Source organism: Colossoma macropomum, unplaced genomic scaffold (genome assembly GCF_904425465.1).
Source record: "Colossoma macropomum unplaced genomic scaffold, Colossoma_macropomum, whole genome shotgun sequence".
NCBI classification, from domain to species: domain Eukaryota; kingdom Metazoa; phylum Chordata; class Actinopteri; order Characiformes; family Serrasalmidae; genus Colossoma; species Colossoma macropomum.
Genome location: NW_023494803.1, coordinates 6,108,530 through 6,134,101, shown reverse-complemented (window position 1 = coordinate 6,134,101; position 25,572 = coordinate 6,108,530). Strand labels below are relative to the sequence as shown.

The 25,572-nt window shown below is 39.5% G+C and overlaps 1 protein-coding gene across 1 annotated transcript in view; it reads right to left on the bottom strand.

Annotated features, from left to right (window-relative positions):
• Positions 1–25,572, bottom strand: part of dlgap2a (discs, large (Drosophila) homolog-associated protein 2a) — a 404,743-nt gene that overhangs the window by 47,519 nt on the left and 331,652 nt on the right. The window contains exon 12 of the mRNA XM_036593314.1: positions 22,589–22,808. Within this exon, the coding sequence (XP_036449207.1) occupies positions 22,589–22,808 (220 nt within the window). The remainder of the gene's footprint in view (positions 1–22,588; positions 22,809–25,572) is intronic.

The following is a 25,572-nucleotide window of genomic DNA, read 5'->3' as shown; positions in this document are numbered from 1 at the left end:
GGCAGTTGTTTCCAGCAATTTCCAATCTCTTTGAATGGGGAGAGATCAAAATAGTTGAAACTGAAGACCAAATTACCATTTCAAAAATATGTTTGAGGGCGGCACGGTGGCGCAGTGGCGCAGTGGGTAGCGCTGTCGCCTCACAGCAAGAAGGGCTGGGTTCGATTCCCCTGCCAGGTGACCAGGGTCGTTTCTGTGTGGAGTTTGCATGTTCTCCCCGTGTCTGCGTGGGTTTCCTCCGGGTACTCCGGTTTCCTCCCACAGTCCAAAAACATGCAGTCAGGCCAACTGGACGTGCTAAATTGCCCCTAGGTGTGAGTTTGTGTGTGTCTGTGTATGTCTGTCTGTCTGCCCTGCGATGGGCTGGCGACCTGTCCAGGGTGTATCCTGCCTTCCGCCCAATGACAGCTGGGATAGGCTCCAGCACCCCACCGCGACCCAGAAGGATAAGCGGTTTAGATGATGGATGGATGGATGGATGTTTGAAATCTATGGTAAAATCAGACAAAAACCTCATAATTAGTTTGAAGTGTTTGGCTCATTTCAGCACGGGTCGTTCTGGCTACTGTGCTTGTGCAGATCTCCACAACGAGGGGGGCTTTCCCCGTTCACAGCATAACCAGCAAGCTGAACGGTGTTTTTCTTGAAGAGTGGAACTTTCTCCACAAACAGACGCCACAATGAGTGTTATGAGCTTTCCCATTCATATTTCAACCAGTGAACAGTCTCCTACTTTAACGTCTCTGATATAGGCCAAACAGAATGTAATAATCACTGCCTTATGTTTTTATTACCATTTTACATACTACCGTTTTTGTAAATGAGAGCTGTTAAAAGGGGAATTTCATTGATTGTTCACAATTTCTGCACAATTCAATCATGAAGATGTAAACAAAGTCATTCAGAGTGGTTTAGTGTGAAATGCTCCATTCCTGAGAAACAGAGTTGTTCACGGTGGTGGTGATATGAACCAGATGTCCAAAGCATGTAGTGCCTCTAAAATCTCCCTCACAGAAAAATATAAAGTGTTATATAAAGGGTTAAGAATATGTTGCTTGATGTCTGAGACATTATTTTACAATAGATTTGAGAAGGTCGAAAACCTACCTTTTGGAACTTAATTTATGGTGTGAAGTACATGCTGGGTGTTATAAGGCAAAATAGGCCCTGAACAAAACTTATTCCAATTAATTACTATTTTACCATCATCAACATTACATATAAAAACTTTTCACTGTTCACTGGTGGTTTTGGATAGTAAATAACACAGTTTTATTAGCATTGTAGACATCATGACCCCTGGTTCTTATCCTCACTACTGTAAAGAAATCTGAGTTTCTCTACAATGAATCATTTCACATCAAAGCGCAAACTCCCTGACAGAATTATGCAGAAATAAAAAACAATCTGTGCCCTTTAATGTGTGGAACAGCGTTTGTGTGAGTGGGTGTTCAAGGTACATATCGGCTGAGCCGGCAGTGTGGTACAGATGAACTTTCAGTAAGACAAAAATACAGTCTTTGTACCACTGTCAACTAGTCACTGGCATTTAATATCAGCCAAAAAGAAGCAACTGTTTAAACTGTGCAGGAGGAGGAGGAGGAGGAGGAGGAGGATAGAGCAAGAAAGCGAGGGATATTTCACATTCCACTGCAGTTTTCTAATCTCACACTGCGATAAGCACTAGCGCCCGATGAATCAATAAAAGCCCCCGTACCCCGTCATGACTCAAGGGGAAAAACACGGAGATGCTGCCAAACTGGCGCTGGGGTGAGAACACCCCTCTCCACCAGTTAATAACACTAACCCGTCGGGTCCCCGTCCCCCAGATTATTCATTAGAACGGAGGTGAAGCTGTTTTTATCATAATAAGTTGGCTTATAGAGGACACCGCCAGGCATATCATTAATCACAAATTGCGTCCGATACGGCGTGCTTGCTAGATGTAATGGAGGTGATGCTGGGGGAAATTAGCTGAGACTTTCTCCCTTCTGTGCTGTAATGAAGCCGACTGACTGCGTGATCGCAAAGCGAAACGATGTGGGATACCTGCTTAAGACGTCAATTTTTAAACTGACACCTCACATTTCAGCAAAAGGAATGCAAATACTACCGACTATATCATATCACATATCACTGAAGTCGTATATTTAAGGCAAATATTACAATTTGGCAAAAAAATCTAATCCAAATACAGTCAATCAGCCAAGACATGGTTGCTGTTTAAAGTTTCCTCGTTTAGTTTTGCACTGGAGCTACGAGGCTAATGTAGCTAATGAGTACTGAAAGCTAATGTCCACCAATTAGCATGAACTACACACCATGCACACACTTGCCTTGAACCATGCTGAACTCTTAAGTAATCTCAAATGACTTCAATATAGCCACAAGTGGCAAAACAAGGGGTCCAAGCACTAATCAGTTCCATAAGGTCTAATGTGCCAGACTGGGGCCTTTTCACAGACAGAAGGTGAATGATAGGGAGTCAGAGTTTATCAAAACACCTTCATATGTCATGCTTATCAGGGGAAAGATTTTACTGACTGACCTTTGACCTTGGTATACTAAGCGGCAAACTTTTCTACAAATAAGTCAATACAAGTAGTTCAATTTCTGACATAACTTATAACTGGTTGGACACCTAATTATGTGTTTTCCAACACTACAACATACTGTTGGACAAAACTGAAGAAGCAAACGCTTTGGACACCAAACTATTTAGGTTTAGTACATTTGGTATATGGTGAAAATGATTCAAATCAAACTAAAAAAATCTACATCTATATGGAAATAATACAATATAATATAATATAATATAATATAATATAATATAATATATATTTCGCAAAAAAGTAAAAAAAAGACAAAAATTGAGATGATGATATATCTCCATTTTGTAATTTTTTAAAACTTTTTTTGTGGAATTTGAAAACTCAAGTTAACCTTTGCGAAGTGTTTCAATGTCATGAAGAATGGATTAATTAAAAATGTCCCAAATTACTTGTTGCTTTGCCAAAATCCTGTTACATTACCTTCCAGTGACGGTTAAGAATGTATTTTTACTTCACCTCTAAAGTTACCATGCACAGAAATGTAAAATCATTTGGCAAAAATATAAAATATCAAAAATATAATAAAACCCATTAAAGTAATCACTTGTCCAATGGTGTAATCTAATGTCTAAACTCATAATGAAATACCCATTATATTAATGGTAATTTAGCACATTTTCAGGTTGACCATATGTAAATTTGTATTTTTTGGAATTTAGTACATTTTCAGGCTGATCCTTTTTTTAAATGTACAATATAATACTTTGCATTTTGCAGAATTCATGAAAGCAACTTTAGCAACTGGTCCTCTTAAAAGTATTACATCATTACACCATCCAAAAGATCTTGTAAATGAATAAATTCTATTAACATAATAAAGTACTACATTATGGCAAATTCTTACAATATTGGGCTCATGCACTTGTCTTGCTATTCCATGGGAGTGTGTGTGTGTGTGTGTGGGGGCGGGGGTGGATCCCCAAAGCCACCTTCAAGGCATTTCCATTACTTTACTAGGTCAAGTGTGTTAAACGAACCCTCAGTGGAGTTCAAGAGATCAAGTGAACACCAGTGTCAACTTCAGGAGCATAATTTTCCCAAAAATCATTGCGATCTGATGCACTTCCTAGTCAACATGCTAAAGACTACACAGCTAGCAACAGCAAAAAGAAAGGCAACACAACAATAAACCAAAGCAGAATTTATGTTCCAACGTCTCAAAAAAACATTTTACATGATAAACTTTACCTGGTCAGCCATATGGTTCACTGAGGCTAAACTAGCTAGAGGGCCTGATTGAAAAACCTGCCCTTCCCCTTGTCCTGTAAGTGGCCACTTGTATAACATTGGTATGATGCACTTCCAAGTGGTGAGTTAAAGTTGGTGCATTAAATGTTCTACACAAGTTACTGCCTGCTTAATTTAATCAATACAAATAACAAATGATAATGAGTGTCAATCAGGTGTTAAGGGATTTGGTTTTACCTGGAGGTTGCTGGGAGGGTCTGTCCACGCTGCCTGATGACGGGAGGCGGAACTGGATTCCTGTGAGCAAACAACACACGTCACGCTGACACAACAATGTTGAGTGCTAACCATAAAGCATGCTAGCATTCATGCATTTAAAGTAAAAAACAAACAAAAACAAACTGTTAATAGTTTTGGAAAAAAGTTGTTGGTGAAAAGTGCAACATCCATAGGGAAAAGTTTAAAATCCACTGTGTGCACCCATTAAGAGTGTTGGGGTGGGCAATGTGATGATATTTTATCCTCATTGCAAAAAACTTCATTGTATTATACTTTTTGGAGCATACTGTGGACATCAGTACCAAGAAATACTGAACTACATGTTTACAAAGAGGAGGTTTAACTGAATTTACTGTAGTAGTCTAAATGCTTTATAATTAATACATTAAGTTAAATATCATGATATTTCATTTTTGTCATATCACCCAGTCCTACAAGGGTCTTTGTTAAAGTAGCTTTCTTTAAATGACTGCAGTTGTTTCAAATTCTCCTTATTTTATATACAGTGAGTGGCAACAAGTATTCAAACACTTTTTTGTTATGTAATATGATTCCAGTGCATATATCCACTTCAAATTTACATAATGTCCTTCGATTCATAAATATGAACATATACATAGGGGCGCTTGAAAGTTTGTGAACCCTTTACAATTTTCTATATTTCTGCATAAATTTGATCTAAAACTTTTTACACAAGATTTCACACACAGATTTTCACACAAGTTCCAAAAGTAGATAAAGAGAACCAAATTAAACAAATGAGACACAAAAATATTAGACCTGGTCATTTATTTTTTGAGGAAAATGATCCAATATTTCACATCTGTGAGTGGCAAAAGTATGTCAGCCTTTGCTTTCAATATCTGGGTGACCCTCTTGTGCAGCTCTTGTGCAGCAGTAACTGCAATGTATCGTTTCCAGTAACTGTTGATTAGTCCTGCACATTAGCTTGGTGGAATTTTAGCCCATTCCTCCACACAAAACAGCTTCAACTCTGTTATGTTAGTGGGTTTCCTCCCATGAACTGCTTGCTTCAATTTTAGGTCAAATGTATGTAGAAATATAGAACATTTTAAAGGGTTCACAAACCCACTGTATATAAAGGTTGCAAAAAAAAGATGTTGCTATTGGTTGGGAAAATTTCCTCAAGAAGTTCTCATGAGAACATTATTGACCAACACTGGAATGGAAAAAATCTACACAGCCCTAACATAATTGGAAACAAAACTACAACTAATCATCCCTCTACAGGTAAGAGGGAAGCCAGCAGCCACTTAAAAAGAGTCGCAGGATGACCTTAAAGCAGGAACAAGTTTCTTAGAGAACTCTGGCAATAATTCAGCTCATCATATTCAGAGGAAGAGGGATCGAGCATATGATTCCAACAACACCCACAGTGAAGTATGAAGGTGGGAGCATCATGATATGGGGCTGCTTCTCTGCAAACAGTACTGGGGCATTACATGTGATTAAAAACAAGCATGAATAAGGTGATGAATTGCAAGATTTTAGAAGAGAATTTAATCCCATTGGCCAAACTGGAGACAAGACAATGACCCCAAACATACAGCTAAAATAACTCAACACTAGTGTCTATAGAAGGTGAAGGTGCTTGAATGGGCAAGCCAATCTTCTGACTTCTGACTGAAAATTTATGAAGGATTTCCATGCTCATAACTTTGGGGAACTGAAGGTTTGCCAAGAGGAATGGGCCAAAATTGAACCACAGCTAATTATTTTGCAACAAAGTACTATTGTCATTAAATTTGGTCTACTTTTTACCCTATCATATCCTATTATCTTTTTTGTTTATGCTTGTGCATATCTATTTTTTGGTCATATTTATAAGTACAAAGTAAAAAAAAAACAAAACGTGTGTAAATCTAAAGTGGATATAAGCACAGGTAGGGCTGGAAAAATATTTCTCACTATATTTCACACATTATATCTTCACAGAAGCCTAATTATGTTCATACATTTGACACTAATACCTCAATCTTTCCAAGATTTTTGCATTATTATCTGCTGTTGACCCAACCCCATATTACCGTGAGCCCATAGCTCACATTGTTATTATATTCGTCTCCCATCATATATATAATGGTACATAATTAGAATCACACTGAGAGTGCGTTCAGTTTTGCATTGGCTGCAATTTACCGAGCTATAAAGCCGATCTCCACATGGGGTGCCATAACAGATCAATTAATATGATGGCGGTAATGGCAGCCCACACAGCGCGGAACATCACTTACCACTTCAACACGCTGTACAGAAACCACCTTAGACCCTGCGGGGAACCGATAAAAGACCCTGGAGATGTGGAAAAACACTGGAAACCAAAGATTTACCATACCACACAAAGCCAAAACTGTCAATGCTCGTGCACAATAACAGCTCTGTTGATAAAAGTGCTGATTTTTATTATGTATTTAAATTCGTAACATTCAGATCATTCAGAATACATTTAGAATGATGTCAAAGAAACCGATGAGCGCCTGATAGAAAGACCTAGCAATGAAGATACAAAGAAAGAAGTAAGAGAGCTCGACCCGTTCACCATTTGTTTTTTAGCGATACATCTTTCGAAAGGCTATTTCCGAAGAAACTTAGGTAGGCAGATTATCACGAGAACCGAAAATATTTAAGGTTATTGATTAATCAAACAGAAAAGAACTGAGGTGCTGATGCTGAAATCATTCCAAAGCTCACAGTGATTGAACAATATTGAGGCAGAATGTTATCAAAAAAAGGAAAATAATAAATAATAATAATAAAAGAGAAGCACACGTTCACATTCACAAGTCAAAAAAAAGGCACACAATGTAAAAGCAGCCAGAGAAATGGAGAATGGTGAGCTTATCTTATACTCGCCAAGAAAATATACACCTCCTATATTTCCACATTATGGCTCAGTTACCCACGCTTCTGGCCCTCTGGAGCATGTTATGAGTCACTATGGTGTTATGGAACAATGAGCAGGCAACAACATTTTTTCTTTTTTTTTTTCCTTTTTCTTTTTTTTAATGCTACTGTACAGTGTTTCCCTGTACTTCAAAGCACCAGTGGGTTAGGTCTGAATGTGCATGTGTAACCCACTTTTATTACTTGCTGGAAAACTCCTCTAGCACAGCAAAGGGGAGACGTTAAACAGTTACGTATCAAATGCCGTTGCGTAAGGCATGAGGGCAGACGATGCCAGGGTTAGGGTCAATGATGCTTCACTCCAGTTAGTTTCAGTTTAGTTTCAATTAAACCGAACGTCAATAGTGTCACTCGTCACTGACATGTGTTGATCAGTTTTAGGCATATCTTGTACTGCAGCCTTAACTGACCTCTGACCGATGCACCTGGCCCCAACCCTGGACGTCTCGTGTAAAGAAGGAAGGCCAATTCTTTACGGGTCACCTTACTTACTTTACTCGTGCAGAAAAAATGATGAAACGCTAAATTCTTTTCAAATTCTCGCAATATGTATAAAATAGGAGGCAATAAGTGAAGGGGCCCAGCGTTCACATTAGCAGGCAAACAAGAAACAATCATGTCCTTTGGAAGAACACTACAAAAAACTGTTTCTTAGAAAGTGAAAACATTAAATCTAGCTAATATGGCTAATATTTCTCATTATTTAGTTTGTTGTAAGAATATTATAAGATTATATAACCTATTTACATATTTAGATTAGATTTAGACGTCTTCACTGGCTATAATGTTTTATAGTGTAGGTGACTTGTAGTTTGGATTTAGCAACAAGCGATACAATACAGGTTGTCTGAGGTCCCAAGCAGTGCCAAAACTACTGAGAGGTTGGGGTGGCGTGGGGGTGTTTGGGGGTCCAATTAAACCTTCATTTGGTCCCTTATATAGTTACTGACACAACTGTCCATCCATGACTAATGGAAAAATCCAATTTCTTAGCAACATACCTCACTAGTTAGCTTCCATTAACTTTACATAGACAGAACTAACCTCTATTTATCGCCTTCTTATTCATAACGCAGCTCATCCATGGTAACCGTCTTCAAACGGATCCTTCACAACTTGCAACAAGCAATCTAGCCATTATAAATCATTTCAACACCTTACATAGGTAGGTAGTCTAATGTAGACATTTAGGTTAGCGTTAGATGTGAGTAGGTGTATTGGCATGTCTGGAGGGAATCAGCTTGTTTGGTGAGCAAACAAGGTCAAGGTAAACAAGGGTATTCATGTTGTTTGCACTGGGAAACATGAGATCCTGGTTTGATCTGAGGAATTTGTTTGATCTAACCATTTAGACTGTAAGAATTCACTTTGACAAAAGTGAAAAGCTGAGAAAACGTATTCACGGCTCTACCTAATCAGCGACATAAGCAGCTACTAAGGGTCCTGTGGCCACCAGGGGGCCCTCGAACAATTGTGTTGTCTAAGATGCTCGACAACTGGCTAGTTATATCTCAATAAAGAGTGTATGAATATGGAGCCGACAAATGGAAAAGAAAAAAAAGAACATAAAGGTGTGTTTTGTTCGTTTTTAACGTTATGTCATTTCTTTTGGCTTTTAGTTAGACAGCAAGAAGTAGTCTGGAGTCTTTGTGAAACAAAGCAGGTTGAGCTAAGACATGCTTTCTGACTAAGTTTCAGTGTAGTCAGGTTTAGATTCTCCGGCTGTAATTAATCCAGGTTTCAATTCTGAGACTGTGACTAATCAATGATTCAATATTTAGACTGCGATTAATCCAGGTTTAGATATTCAGACTGTGGTTAATCCAGGTTTAAATACTCAGGTGGTGATTAATCCAGGTTTAGATATGGTTTAGATACTCTGGCTGTGAGTTATGCAAGTTTAAATACTCAGGCTGTGATTAATCCAGGTTTAAATACTCAGACTGTGATTAATCCAAGTTTAAATACTCAGACTGTGATTAATCCAGGTTTAGATACTCAGGCTATAATTAATCCAGGTTCAGATACTCAGACTGTAAATAAATCCAGGTTTAGATACTCAGGCTATGATTAATAATCCAGATTTCAATACTCATATTGTGATTATCTTAGGTTTAGATAGTCGGACTGTGATTAATCCAAGTTTACCCACTCAGATTGTTATTAATCCATGTTTACATACTCAGACTGTGATTAATTTATAGCATTTATAATGGTAAAAAAAGCAACACCGTCTTCAGGGTTTGATTGAACTTAGCCTAAACTTATTTGGTAAGCAAGAAATATTGCATCATCAGACAGACCCCTGGACTCAGAGGGCTGAACTGTAACTTAAGGTGTAACTTATTAGAACTGCAAACAAGCATTCAAACCATCAGATAAACATAATTAGCCAGTTATAAACATGAATGATTTTGACAGCTTGGGGTAGTCACTGCTATTAGTTCGCCTCTAATTTGACAGTACATCAGCTACGGCCCCCAGAAGGCTAAAGACGGCCCTGCATGAGTTTCACGTGATGCCACATGAGAGCTGCCTGCTATATTGACAACCTAAGCAAGCAAAGTCATCAGTTGTAGATGTAATTGTACGTTATTACTACTGTAATGTATGCTGCTTCATTAGCATTTGTAGATGTATTTATATATTTATGTTTATTTAAGTAGCAAAAGAGAGAGGAAGCAAATCCTGGCTGTAAAAACCCTGTTTTCATTTAAAGCCAGTGTGCATACCTATGATTTTATTTGAGTAGCATCTCATAAATGATTGAGCTTTGCAGGTATAACTGGACTAATAGGGCAAATCTTACGCACATCACCAGCTCGTACAATAGTCTAGTAGGAAAGCACTATTATGAAGCAATAACAAACATACAAGAGAGCTATTCAGGTGCTTAGGCCAATAACACACCAAAGCATGACACATCCCAACACTTAATGAATTTAAAGGGCCCATATCTTACATTCTCACTGTATTTTATTTGCCCCTTGACATTTGTGTGGTTATATGTATCAAAGATGGTCATATTTCCTCTTCCTATGACTGCTTTCCAACCTCTTTACCCTTTAGAATTAAGCAGGCTGTTTTTGTTACTGTACCTTTATCGATGCTATATGTAAATGAGCTCTGTTCTGACAGGCTGCCCTGTATTGTACCTCATTCAAAAGCAAAGTTTTTGCAGCTTAGTTTCCATTTATGGACTGAAGAATATGTTTTGAAACTTTAACAATGCTTAGATACTTCAAAATCTTAAAAAAAGGGGCTAAATTCTTTTTTTGGTGATATGGGCCCTTAAACAAGCACCATGAGTGCAATGCAATGCAGCGTTTCATGTATAAACCCTCACTCTTTATATAAGTAATGTACAGTGTTTTATTAGTAGCCTTTGTTAGAGATCAGCTCTTCTATGCTAATGCTAATTTCTACTAGCCCTTGGATGGGTGATTTAATGCTAAGCTAGTGCCAAGCTAACAGCGCTGAGCACAATGGGTTTAACACTGCTTATGGCATTTCTAGCTTAAGCACAGATATTTGGAGCTTTAGAAAAATGTAAGTAACATTGTTAAGTTTGCATTTAACAGTTTTACAGTAAATGCTACGGCTTAAAGCCTAGCTCTGATGGGTCTGTTAGTCTGTTACCCACTAAGCTGTTACATCCTGCAGTGCTGTATATCTCCTATATAAAACATGCTAACAGCATGTTGTGCTGTCTGTTGCAACAATATGGTGGCAATGAAAGGGAAAAACCTACTAAGAACATCATTAGTGTTAATCTTTCCTCTGAGGTGACTCCTTCCCATTGTCTGCTGTTAAGCTAGGTTGTCAATGTAGCAGGCGTGGCAAAAATATCATGATTGCTGCTTGTTGCTATATCGTCGTCTTCTTGCATAGGAAATGACTGGTCGCCTGTTGTTTTGTCATCTGCTAATGTGAACGCATGGTCGGTCTTAATTATTTGAATAGAACAGGATTTCTGTTCCTTTTTCTTTTTCTAGCAGTCTTACATTAATATGAGCCTTCCCTGTTAGTCAGGTGGCTGGCTAACTAACAAAATGAGTAAGCTCTTGTTTGCACTTTCTTTATTCCCCTTGCAAAGGGCCACAAATAAATCCAAATCTTTTCAGTTATGTAAAACTCTGCAGTTAGAATGCCATATTTTAAAAGAGTTACATGGCAACAGTTTTGAAATTAGCTCTGCAAAAGCTCCACAGTACGAGTGAGTAACAACATACTAGTGAAACATTCCATTACAAGAACCACCAAGGTGACTTGGGTATTATTTTTAGTAAGGCATGGCCACAATTTACTATAGGGAGGCCACAAATTACTATATTGAGGCCACAAATTACTATATTGAGGCCACAAAATAAAATATTGAGACCATAAATAACTATATTGAGGTCACAATGTACAACTCCATTTCCAAAAAAGTTGGGACACTGTGCAGAATGTAAATAAAAATAGGATGCAATAATATGCAAATCATGTAAACCATATTTTTAAAGGAAAATACTACAATGACAACATTTTAAATGTTGAAACTGAGAAATTGTATTGTTTTTGAAAAATATGTGCCCATTTTGAATTTGATGCCAGCAACACGTTCCAAAAATTTGGGACGGGGGCCTGTTTACCACTGTGTTTCATTACCTCTTTCTTTTAACACTCTGTAAGTGTTTGGGGAACTGAGGAGACACTGCTGTAGTTTTGAAAGTGATAGATTTTCCCGTTCTTGTCTGATATAGGATTTCAGCTGCTCAACAGTTCAAGGTCTCCTTTGACATATTTTTCATTTCATAATGCTCCAAATGTTATCAGTGGGTGACAGGTCTGGACTGCAGGCAGGTCAGTTTAGCATCTGGACTCTTAATACAGAGCAATGCTGTTGTAATATATGCAGAATGTGGTTTGACATTGTCTTGCTGAAATATAAAAGGCCTTCCCTGAAAAAGACGTCATCTGGATGGCAGCATATGTTGCCAAAACATGTATATATCGTTCAGCATTATTGGTGCCTTCACGGATGTGCACATCACCCACGCCATGTGCACTAATGCTCCCCTGTACCTTAATGAATACTGGCTTTTGAACTGTGCACTGATAACAAGCTGAGTGGTCTTTAGCCCGGAGGACACAGTGTCCATGATTTCTGAAAAAAAATTCAAATGTTGATTCATCAGACCACTGGTCACTTCACCTCAGTCCATTTTAAATGAGCTCTGGCCCAGAGAAGGTGCCAGCGTTTCTGGATCCTATTTATATATGGTTTCTTCTTTGGGTAGGAAAAAGCATCCCAATCATGTTACTGACCTGTCGGCAATTAACCAGTTTTTAGCATTACACAACTTTACTAGCCTTTTCTTGCCCTTGTCCCGAATTTTTTGGAACGTGTTGGTGGCATCAAATTCAAAATGGGCAAATATTTTTCAATAAACAATAAAATTTCTCAGTTTCAACATCTGATATGTTGTCTTTGTACTATTTTTAATGAAATACAGGGTTTAAATGATTTGCACGTCATTGCATTTTGTTTTTATTTACATTTTGCACAGCGTCCTGACTTTTTTGGAATATATTGAGGCCATGAGTAATGAGAAACTTAACTTGTGGCCTCAATATATCAGTTTATGGGCACGCCTTATTAAAAAATAATCATCACGTCACCTTAGGGGCTCCGTACAAAAACGTTTTTCCCCTTCATCTTAATACAGCTGTAGGATCATGATTGTGACACTCTCATGCTGCCCCTACTTGACATTCCAGGATGAATAAAGCAAATTGGTGGCCCTCATTTTGATACATGTAGAACTTAACCTTTCCTCTTCGCACAACTTATTGACAGTCATATATCATTTAAGTCATTGCAGGAAAAACCACAAGATACATTAGGCGGTATATCCACAATAAATTAGGGAATATCTATATAAAACGGTTTTCTCTGGAACAATATTCAACAAGTTTTTTTCAGTCTTCTTCATCCCAGGTATGTACAATATATATGTATGATTGTATATATGTGTCTGTTGGTGCATATAAATGTTTGTGTGTGCGTGTATCTGTGAGCAACGGTTAAAGTACAGAATGCATTCAAATGTCACGATAAACTGTGCAAACTGCAGCTGTTCACTCCGATGTGTCTTCAAAAGTTTCACAGTACTATATCCTCTCGCTTGTTTGTAACAGCAAGGCTTTGGCTTTGAAGACCTGTAATTTAATAATCTGCAATATCATTTCACACATTTCTTGAAACCGAACTGGCAAACAAGTCTGATTTCTGTGGAATCTCAAAGAAGAATCGTTAGTCCACATTCAGGGAAAAGGATGATCAAAACCCGCAAAGTGTATCAAAGAGATCTGCAACACGCTTGAGCAGTCTTTGGTCAATGTTCAGTTCTCATCCTGTCAAAAACCATTTGGATGAGGGGCTTTTTACATTCCATTTCTGCAGTGTGAGTCAATGTTTCAGAAAAAAAAACCGTCTTAGGTTATCAAAGACAAAAGCTCTCAAACTCTTAGAGAGTTCTTCTGGAGAGTTTTTTCCAGGAAGTTCGTGTCCACCACCGACGCAATCACAGTATGTACCAAAATACATTTTTTGGATGGACAGGCAAACTGAACAGGCTGTGAAGTAATGGAGAGAAACAGTTTTTTTCTGTGAAAATGAAACTTTGGTTCATGGGTGAGTCATTGCTGCTCTGCGTTAAATAAGCGCTGAGTGTCTCAGGGACACTAATGTGGTGTGGGCGCCGGCATCAAGCTGCTTTTAGCTACGACCTCTCTCAGAGGCTCATCAGGTCTGGAAAAAGGTTCACTAATAGACTAAAACCTCCCTGACTGGTTCTTGGCTGTCCCTTTCTTTTTTTCTCTCTCTCTCTCTCTCATTCACTCACTCACACTTGCACAGACACACCTGTAAACATTTTGCTACATTACCATACGCTCTTATGACGTCAGAAATCCTGGGTCCCATGTGGCCTCAAATGCTCTTCAGCATGCTCAAAGAGACAAGGACATGTAGGACATCTCTGAGTTATTGGAATATTTTTTGTGGTAGATCTCCATACTGGCACTCCTGGACATGGGTATTCGCCCTCGTGCCCTTCGCTGCCATCGTATCCAAAGGAAATCTCTGCAAGAGGGAGATGAGCTGCTGGAGGCCATGGTTCCCCTTGGTGACCCATTGTCGGTTGTCTCTCTCTTAGACACATCTAAAGCTGCCTGAAGCTCTAGAAGGGACAAGTTAAAAGGGTGCACAGTTGCTGGGTCTATAGTTGCAGGGGAACTGCTACCTGGATCCTGTATTTCCAGGTCCTCATCCATAGTTGTGGTCTCATAATCAAGAACATCTGGTTCAACCGAGCAGAGAATGGCTGAGAAGAGTGTCTCTGACTCCAGAAGGTCAATGGTAGCAGAGTCAAGAGTGTCCGGCTTGAGTGGGTATACTGTAACTTGGTCAGGAGCAGATGACTTCTCAATGGACTGGTCAGCTACTTTTGTAGAAATAGGCCTGGGAAATGTCATTGCACCACTCTCAAGGGGGGACAGTTCAGGTGAGTACATGATACTTGGATCCATGAATCCTTGTTCTAATGGGCTAAGTATTTCAGGATCCATTTCTGACTGGCTCAAAGTTGTTATGTCCAGAGGTTCCTCAACAGGGGAGATTGATCGATTCAGATCCACAGTTTCTCTCTTTGACCACAAAACAACAGGTTGAGCCTCTGGCTCAAATTCTGTTGGGCTTGGAAGTGCTGGAGACATAGGTTCTGGAGTTGGTGGGTTTGACACATCAGAATCTATTCGTTCTGGAGTTGCTGGCTGTAAGAAAATTGTGTCCAGTAGTTCAGGGAAAGGTGGGTCTTCTGCATGGTTAGCTGGCTCATCATAGTCAACAGTTTCTGGAGTTGGAGGGTCTGGCAGATCTGCAGAACCTGGACTTGGCAATCCTGTGTCTAAAGATTCTAAACTTGGCCATTTCAAGTCATTAAGATCCATTGATTCTGGGGTCAAGGGGCTCAACACAATGGAATCAACTGGTTCTGAAACCGCATACTCTCCTGTGTTTGGATCCATGCTTTCTTCGATTGACTCTACCAGCACAATTGGGCTCACAGATCTTAAAGTTGGATGCAGCTGTTCAGTTGACATTCCAAAGCCTGGAGATAGTGGGCTTTGGCTAGCTTCTTCTAAAATCTCCTGAACAGAGGGATGCAGAATGGTTGGGTCAAGAGACTCCTGAGGCGATGAAGGATCCGGTGGGCTTATGTTGTCTGGATCCAGTTTTGGCCAGTGCAAGTTGGCAAGGTTAACTGGTTCTAGGTTTGTAAAATCTAATACAATTGAATCCACCCTTTCTGGAGTTGGTACTTTTGAAAAATGTCCAAGATCTAAAGATGGTTCTGGTTCTGGTGGATCAGGAGGGGTCATAGGGTCTGGATCCAGTTCAGGCCAGCACAGGGATGCCAGGTCCACAGGTTCTGGAGGAGTCAGGTTAGCAAAGGTTGGATCATCAAGCTCTGCTAACTGTGCGTGTGGGTCTGTCTGGAACAAAGGCCCAGGAGTTGAGACATGTAGGACATTTGTATTTAAGGGTTCTGGGGGATGCATGGATAAGACATTTGGGTCCACAGGTGAAGGGCAGTTTACAGCAGCATCCGCCGTGTTCTGTCTCACTAAAGTCTTGCTTCCGGCCTGGGTGCTGACAGATACCTGGGCTGCAGGATGTTGGGTCTCCTTTGCCCAGCTTGGTGACCAGGTGTTGTAGCGCTGTGTAAAATTGGAAAAGTTGCTGTTAAAAGCTCTGAGCTCTGTGCACAGGTCTCGTCTGAGCTCAGCTAGCTCCTTCCGCATGGCTGACACATCCTCCCTCCACTGCTGGCTGATCGCAAGAGCCAGGTCAGCCGTCTCTTGGACGCTTGACTGAACAGGCCGTGGCCTGATGGGGATGCTGGTTTTGTGGGGGGGTAACGAGGGAGCTGTGGAGGAAGAGCGATTACTGTACAAGCTCCGCGATTCGTCTTCTCTCCCAGATCGGCTCGCATCCCTCCGGGCCATGGAGGTTATGTCTGCCTCCTTGTTGGGCAAATTGTCCTCATTAAGCAAACCAGTGCCCTCCAGCACTTCATTTCCCTCTGGAAGACAAATATAAACAAGCGGCATAGTATATATCGCGCAGTTGGGGACAGCTGGAGATAGACTGTGATGTTCTTTAAAAGCTTTCTGTGCTGTGCCTGAAACAAATACATGAGTCAAATTAAGCCTTAAGGTTACCATTTAAACAGTAAGATCAGCAATTACTTGTGCTACCTTTGTGTCAAAAAAGTTTGGGATAATAGACTTTATTATTACTTAGTTCACAGCACTGTTACATAATACAAATTGACTCAATTTTGTTTGGTGTGTAACAACTGCATTATGGTTAATGTTTCCTCAGCTTTGGGTGACGGCAGATGCTAATTTTGAGTTATTACAGGCAAATAGGCTTATTTTGACTCACATTATCTGAGTTTGTTTCATGTTTTTACTCAGCCTTCTCACTCAAACATTTATTTGCATGTACTTTTCCCCTCTTTCAAAGCACAAAACAGAGAGTTCTACCCCAGGGGGAAACCTGAAGAGGATAATAACAACCGTATCTCCATGAACATAATCAAATCCCTCTGACTTGCAGAGGCCCTGTGCTTTGTGCATTGAAAAGAGGCAAATGCAAGCAAAGCTTTCAACCTAATCTCTCTGTGTGTCTCAGCAGAGCAGGTATGAACCCTATTGAACATGGTAGGCCCACACAGGCCCATCTAAAAAACACTGACCAGGACTAACCGGGTGGAACCACGGAGGGTCCTCAATTACTCCTTTGACATACAAAGTCAACTGCTTTTTCTTTGTAGGAGAGCCAATTTAGTTATAAACTTGATAAAATATATTTCAGTGAGAAGGCAGTGTAAACATACTGGCGCACATCTATAGTATTAAGTCTCTCCAGCTGCCCCTAGCCCTGTCTCCGGACCCCTTAAATGGGCAAAAATGGAAGCCGCCTGCATCCGAGTGCCTCATAAAGATGTTCTTAATTTTCCCCAATATCTCTTGCGTCTTGTTACACCATTCAGCCTTAACAGTCTCTGAAAACTCAAAACGTTCAAGAGCGGTGCCAGCCACAGGCCCTGTGGGAGAGAGAACTGAACACTGAAATGGTTTTGAAAACAGCTGCACATCACAGAAAAGAAGAATAAGCGAGAGACGGAGAGAAAGAAGAGAGAGAGAGAAAGAGAGAGGGAGAGAGAAACGGAAAAAAATGATAAAATCCGGGAAAAGGGAGAGACACGGAGCCCACTGAGTGAGAAGCATTGAACTGGGGGAGCACTGCGAGATCGCATTCTATTCCAGCTCATTTCTGCACCAGCACCTCTCAACCCCTCCCTGCCTGCTCCATGAGCGAGCCCAGAGACAACTGGGGTAGAAAATAGGACAAAGTGGAGTTCCAAATCGAAAATCTTAAGAGGAATGCACACAGTGGAAGAATGCAAAAGGTAATTTCCTTGATCGGAAAAAGAAAAAAAAAATCGGATGTTTCACTCTTCACCATTTCTCACTTGTTTGATTTTTTTTCCCTAAGAGTCTGAATTCAATAGGGTTCATAGCCTAACTCTCTAAGGCACACCAAAAAACTTACCTGTTGGCTTATGAGGCAGGCAAACATTACAGTCATTTTGCTCATAAAGCAGTTTACATGCATACATGCCATGCCAAACACAGTAAAAGGCATCCACCACTCAGTAAACCATCTCATAATAAATAAACAACTTGTATCTTAGAAAGTAAAGCAGGATCCCCAGAGTTGAATTAACACTTAAAAGTTCAAAAATATACAAATATACATTGTAAGAGGTAACTGAACACTGGGGACTGGGGACTCTTCACGTACTACAGTGTAATACTGTGTGTTAATGTAGAAACCCCTCCTCATATTTGCCTTTAATATACATTTAGCACAAAAGTACACCCTGTATACTGACCTGAGTTCTTTTGGTGGTATAGAATAATGAAGGTTTTAGTTGATAATTTTCTATTGATCATGTTGCTGAAGTGGCAGGAACAAACTGTGCACCAAACTTGGGGTGAACAAACTGTGTTTAGCCCTAGGTTTAGCCTCTTAATCCGCAAGAGTAATTACATAGTAGTTGCATAGTAGTTATATAACAATAATTGTTATTGCAGAATACCTCACAGTAGTTACTAGGGCTGCACAATGTGGACAAAATATTAATATTATGAAAGTATTATACTATAATAATTTACTTTTGTTTCATTACATTAAAACATTCGCAGAACATTCTTCTGGAACTGTGGTTAGTCAGGGGTTTTACGCAAGTTATAGGCTGGACACACTAAGTTTTATGGGCTGTACGCAAAAATAATACAGGCTGTACACTCAAAATTTTTACTGTCTGTTTGCACAAGGTTATATGGGTAATGCACACAAAGTTATATGTGTAAAGTTTTCTGGGCTGTACACACAAAGTTACATATACACGGTAATACAGGCTGTACACACAAAGTTTTACACACAAAGGTATACATACAATGTTATACAGGCTGTACACACAAAGTTACACAGGCTGTATGCACAAAGATATACAGGCTGTACACGCAAAGTTATACACATACTTACACAGGCTTGACACACAAAGCTATACGGACTGTACACAGAAAGATATATTAGCTGTGTACACAAAGTTACATGATCTGTGTGCATAAAGATATAGGGCCTCTCCTCACTAAGTTATACACGCAAAGTTATATAGGCTGTACACCCAAAATTATATGAGCTGTACGCACAAAGATATACTGGCTGTATAGGCAAAGTTATATGCGTTGTACATACATAGGTATCCATGCTGTACACACAAACTTATACGAGCTGTACACAGAAAGTTATACAGGCTTTACGCAAGTTATACGGGCTGTAAGCACAAAGTTATATGGGCTGTATGTAAAAAGTTATACGGGCTGTAAGCACAAAGTTATACAGGCTGTATGTACAAAGTTACACGGCTGTACAAACAAAGTTATACGGGCTGTATGCACAAAGTTATATGAGCTGTAGGCACAAAGTTATATGAGCTGTAGGCACCAAGTTATACAGGCTGTATGCACAAAGTTATAGAGGCTGTATGTACAAAGTTACATGGGCTGTACACACAAAGTTACATGAGCTGTACGCACAAAGTTATATGAGCTGTACACACAAAGTTATATGAGCTGTAGGCACCAAGTTATATGGGCTGTATGCACAAAGTTATACGGGCTGTATGTACAAAGTTACATGGGCTGTACACACAAAGTTATATGGGCTGTATCCACAAAACTTTGCATAAAGTTATATAGGCTGTACACACAAAGTTATACGGGCTGTGTGAAAAGTTACATGAGCTGTACACACAAAGTTATATGAGCTGTGAGCACAAAGATATACTGGCTATATATAAGTTATATATGTTATAGGTGCCCTATGCAGAAAGTAATACAGGCTGTACACACAAAGTTATATAGGCTGTACACACAAAGGTGTATGGTCTGTACACACAAAATTACACGGGCTGTACGCCATAAGTTATATGAGCTGCACTCTCAATGGAAAGTTGCTAAAGCCTGCTTGAAAAGTCACTAAATGTCATAATTAGCATATTTGTGATGTCATCACATCTTATTTGCATTCTGCCTAGCATCTGTAAATTTGCTTAGATGAGCCAGATACTCATGGATGTAAAATAAACCATAAGGTTTATTAAAAGAAGACAGTAGGGTTAACACCAAAACAAGAATAGCCAAACATGGTACATAGGAACAGACAAGAAGAGGAACGAGTAAAAAGGTGAGGGTCTGAACCAAAAAGCAAACCAACCGGTAACCTTAGCCAAAGGGGTAAATCCGAGAATCAACAACAGTCAAAACTGTGTCATAACAAGAGAACAAACTACAGACAAAAGACTCGGTACGCACTGGCAAAATATGTCGCAATGAGACAGACAGGTATATATGCAACAGCAAACAAGTGAAAACAATTAGAATTCAGGTGACTGGGATCTGCTGACTGACTGATGATTGAATGGCTGGGTCATGTGCCTGACTGATGCATCTTGGGAAATGGAGTTCGTAAGATAGAGAGAGTCTGTTTAAGAGCTGGAAAGCTTAACAGTATCAGATCGCATCTGCCCTTGACATGTGGTTGCTTCTCTCCTGCTCTCTGTGCTCACATACTGTATTTTAATACAGTGGAATTCCCAATAAAGCTGCTCTCATTTACAGATATTTTTGCTTCTGTTGTCAGACAACCGGCTGAGTATGAAATAATGACTGAAACGCGGCCACATGTTAACCAGCAGACACTTCCAAGCCATTTCCAAGCTCCTGCTCTGCACTGCGAAAATTCAGATTTTATAACCGTGATGTCATCTGACAAAATCCTCGTACACACCATTTAAAGACGATGGCTGTGCTGTGATTTTGGCTATATTTGCCTGTGAAATGATCACGCAGAGAGAAAGTCAGAATATTCTGATTTTTTTCTCTCACACAGCGCACAGCCTGCATCTGGGTAATAAACCACAAGAAGGATGTTCCGTTTTCAGTGTGATAGTGAGTGATAAGACAGTGATAATGGTACAACATACAAATGAAACTGTTTAGAATAATGGAGAAGCACTACAGATTAGAGATTACAGAGTAGACGCAGAGAGAGGTGGGCCTCTCGCTCACTCGGCAGTACTGGCCACTCTCTTCTGGAAAATACTTCTCTAGGAAGTAGTTATGGTTTCTAGAAAGTAGGTAAGCTTTGGCCAAAAAGTCTTTCGATTTGTTGCTAAAGGGGTCGGAAAAGTTGTTAAACCTAATGACAAAGTCACTAAATTGGCAACATTGTATATGGGCTGTACACAAAGTTGTATGGGCTGCACGCACAAACTTATATGGGCTGTACACACAAAGTTATACACAAAGTTATATGGTCTGTATACACAAAGAAATACGCGCTGTAAAAGTTATACGGGCTGTAAGCACGAAGTTATATGGGCTGTAAGCACAAAGTTGTATGGGCAGCACATACAAAATTATACGGGCTGTATGCACAAAGTTATACGAGCTGTAAGTTATACAGGCTTGTACTCTGAGCTCCTATATAATCTCATACTCATAAGCACAAGAATGAGAATGCTTAAACTACAAAGGATACATCCAAGTATATATATGTAGTCTATATATCCGTCTCAAGTGATACAGCCCCAGCATAGCCACTGTGTGAAGAAAGGCCTACCCAATCAAATGAGGGCAGAATATTTTTTAAGATGAATTTTTAATGATAATGAATCGTGTTGCTGTCTGCCATTGCTTTAAGCCTTCAGTTCATTTTTACATGCCAGTTTTTGAATTTGAAGCTTCAGTTGCAGTTAAAAGGTGGGGATAGTAAAAAGTATATCTCTCCCCTAAAATATACAGTTTTCTACCCATTCAAAGCCGAAGACATATGTAAAAAAACGTTGCCTTCAGTTTGTTATCATGCATCAGTTTTTGAATTTGAAGCTCCACATGTGGTTAGAAGATGGGGACCATATGTCTGTCCTTTAACCCCTTAAATGGCCAGGGCCCACCCAGAGTTTTATTACACACTTCTATAATCTAAGAATAGCTCAGCCAGTTTGCCTTGAAGTCCCTGCATTTACTGAGTAATAAGCCTTAGTATGTAATAAGCCTGGGATTTTAAAGTGGTTAAGTTTGCTGTGTTGTTTTTCTTCACCTTTGCACATCTAAGCCTAATTTTAACTCTCATATTATGTCCTTTGAGTTGCCCAAGGTGGCAGGAACCTAGGTTGTAAAATGTCCTAAGGTGTTCATACTCAAGGTAAGAAATGTATAGATGACATTTAAACATAGAACAAATGTTGTCATTATTTTATTATTTTTTCTTTGATTTATCATTTAATATTATTCCACAGTCTCACTTAGCATGTAACAGTAAGGCTATACATGTTTAATTCTTTTACCACAGCATGTTATTGGGCTTTTGACGGAAAGAACAGTAATTCTGAGTAAAAATCAGAAAAAATTCAAAAACTTGAGGACATTTGAGGAGGGGCTTATGCAATGGCCACACCCACATTACATGACAACTTTGTTTCTGAAGTTGCTTATAAGATTTTTATATGACTTTTATATATATGAGCAAAAACAGTCAGTTTATTTATAATTAGTTTGGTAGAATCAAGACATTTTAATATGTAAAATATTCAAATTGAACCGAATGTTGACATCAGAACTGAAATCATATCAAACTTGCAAATATTGTTACACGCCTAATAATTCATACCCTATATATTGTGCAGCCTTAGTAGCCTTACTTAATAATAAAGTCAATAAACGCATAATAAGCTTGAAGTTTAAGGGTTAATAAAGGGGGTTCAGGGTAAGTGTAGCTATCGCTCCCTTTCCATAATTGTTATGATCCCACAGCAAAATTGACCTAACGCATGCACTGAATCCCTGAGTAAAGAACCATAAAGATCATGAAGTTGGCTCACTGCCAGCCAACTCACCGGCCGTGGACCTGATGGTGGAGGTGACGGTGGATGAGGTCATGGAGGGCACACAGTCGTCGTCCTGCGAGTAGCCAGCCTGGATGGCCCGTAGGTAGCTGTGGCTGCGTGTGCGGAAGCAGCCAGGCAGGTCCAGCGCCTCCATGGCCTGTGACTCCACCTCACTGAACACGGACTCGCAGACCGACTCGAATTGACCATTTATCTCCGTCTCGCTCACCTGGACCAAGGAGAGAGATAAAACTTTAGAAAACAGCCTTTTCTCCTTCCTGCCTTCTTTCATCCTCCCTATCTTCCTCCTTCTCTTCTCCTTCTCCTGTCACGTCTAGAAATATCATTTCACTATAGAATTGATTTGCATAAATATTTATATGCAATTACACAGTAATATAATGAACTACATTAAATACATTCTATACTGACAGGTTCGAGGCTGCACTTCTTCTCTTATGCTTACAATCACAAATCTGGTATGGACTGAACATAAGAGTGCATGATGAGTCATACTGGTATCAGCGCATAATTGCTTAAGCACAGATGATCGGCACTGGACAGATGGTTACATTTTTCCGATTGCAAAAATTGATATTTGATGATGCATTTTTGCATTTCAGAAGAGAAGAATGTTTAGGCCACTACACTTTAATATATGCATTTAATTGATCTTAGTGCAACGTAATAGAAATAAATGTTGTATTTCTCTTTAATGCTAATGCAAGTATATTTAGTCTCATTTTCTACATATTATAGTTTCTGTATCGATATCATCAGATACGTACAAGACAAATATTGGCCTACAATTACCATATATCACCACATGGGTCTGGAAATACTTTGACAAACCGTTGTCAATAAACGCTGTTCATCGGTGCATCCAGAAATGCATTTTAAGACTACACTATGCACAGTGGAAGCCATATATCATACACATCCAGAAACACCGCCGATTTCTCTGGACTTGAATTCATCTGAAATGCACCGATACACAATGGAAACATGTACTGTGGTCTGATGAGTTAACTTTTCAGATCTTTTATGTAAATAATGGATATCATGTTCATAAGCTATGGTTTGTCATGAGACTGGGAGATAGTACATCTTTGAATGCTCTACGATGCTGAAGACATTTTTGAGCACCAAAACTGCCTTCTAGACTACATCTTTTTCAGTGTCCTCAAGTTAAGTTAACTCAAGAGAAGTTGGGTAATCAGTTACTTTAGAATTTTCAGCTGATCTGACTTCTCATTTTTTACAATGCAACCGTATGTGATTTTTTTCTTTTTATCAGCTTTTCCCCAAACTTAGTCATATCCAGTTTTCCACTAGCTAGGTCTTCCCATCACATGATGCTAAGGATAGGCATATTTAGTCAAATTCGATATCAAATTTTTCATGCCATTACTCGAGTAATATTGATGAGAACCTTGATGTTTCCAGAGGAGACATCCGAAAGGTTTTGTGTTGTGATACTTTAGATACTTTAGTTTAGTAGCCTTTAGACACCGTAGCACCGGAACAGAGCTATTTTATTTTGTGTCTCAAAATCAAATAATAAAAGTCTTTTATGAAATTGTGTTTTTTGGGCTATATTTGCAACAAAAAACTGTGACATCATAGTTAACTGGGTTATGTTACGCTGCCTTTGAATGGGAGACTTATTTGAGCAAGCTGGGCACTTTCCCTAAATTGGTGATGAAATTCATCTCCCGTGCTTGACCGATACCTGCTGAGGTAATCGGAAAGTTCTCTGACACGCACCTCCAAGAGAGAGGGATGTCAATTAAGTCGAGCTGAAATAGCTTGATGGGTATCTGTATGCCCCCCCAGAGAGATTTCCATTTGGCAATCTACAAAATCTCAGATTGCTATCTTGTTCCACCACAAAAAGGTATTATCCTTTAACGACCTCAGCGGCACAAATGTAGCGAGAGAGCCGAGGCGGAGAGAGGAAGGAAGAGTGGCAGAAAAAGAGGGAATGAAACTCATCGTTATGACTTCACACAAAATCAATACAATCCATTTCCAGAGTGGGATTTAGATTTTAACAACAGATAAATCAGACCACTAACACGCACATAAGAACCAACGTGGCGGTGGTGGGCAAATGCAGCAGGCTGACTTTTATAGAGTCTTTCTGTTGCTTTTAAAAGCCACCTTAAGTCTCCAGCTTAGTACATGATACAATGTAGTGTCTTGGTTTCAACATTACGATATGTTATCAGTTCACTTTAAACAGGCAAGCCTGAATACCACAACTGGATGCCCATGACCCTCAACACCTCGAACAGCACTGCATTAAAAACTGGCATGCTTCTGGGATGATATCACCACATGGGCTCAGGAATATTAATAAATAAACAATAAACATCATCTGTCACTGCATCCACAAAGGCAAGTTAAGACTGCACTATGGATAGTGGACGCTATGTTAACAGCATCCAGAAACACTGCTGACTTCTCTAGGCTCAACTCATCTGAAATGGGCTGATGCACAGTGGAAACATGTATTAACATCTGACAAGTCCATCTTTCAAACTGTTTATAGAAATAATGGATGTCATGTTCTACAGCATAAAGTTCAAAGGACAACGTCTGTCATGGTATGGTTCGTATCGTAGGGTAACTTGCACATCTGTGAAGACACTATAATGCTAAAGACAGCATGTACTACCTTCTAGATGAGGTATTTTTCAGGGACATTCATTTCAAAATGACAACGCCCAGAAACATTCTGCACGTTACAACAGCATGACTATGTAATCAGTGTGGGAGCAAGACTGGCCTCCTATCTCCTACTGAAATTGTGCATCTTATTAAGCTCAGAATAAGACACAGAAGATGTATGGTTATATAGCTGAAGACTTGAATAACAGAAAAATCGCAAAAAAAATCTGCTTTCAGAACTGGATCTGTTTGTGTCTTCAGTCCACAAATGATTATCAAGTTCTGCTAAAAGGTAAGATAATGTAACACAGTGGTAAACA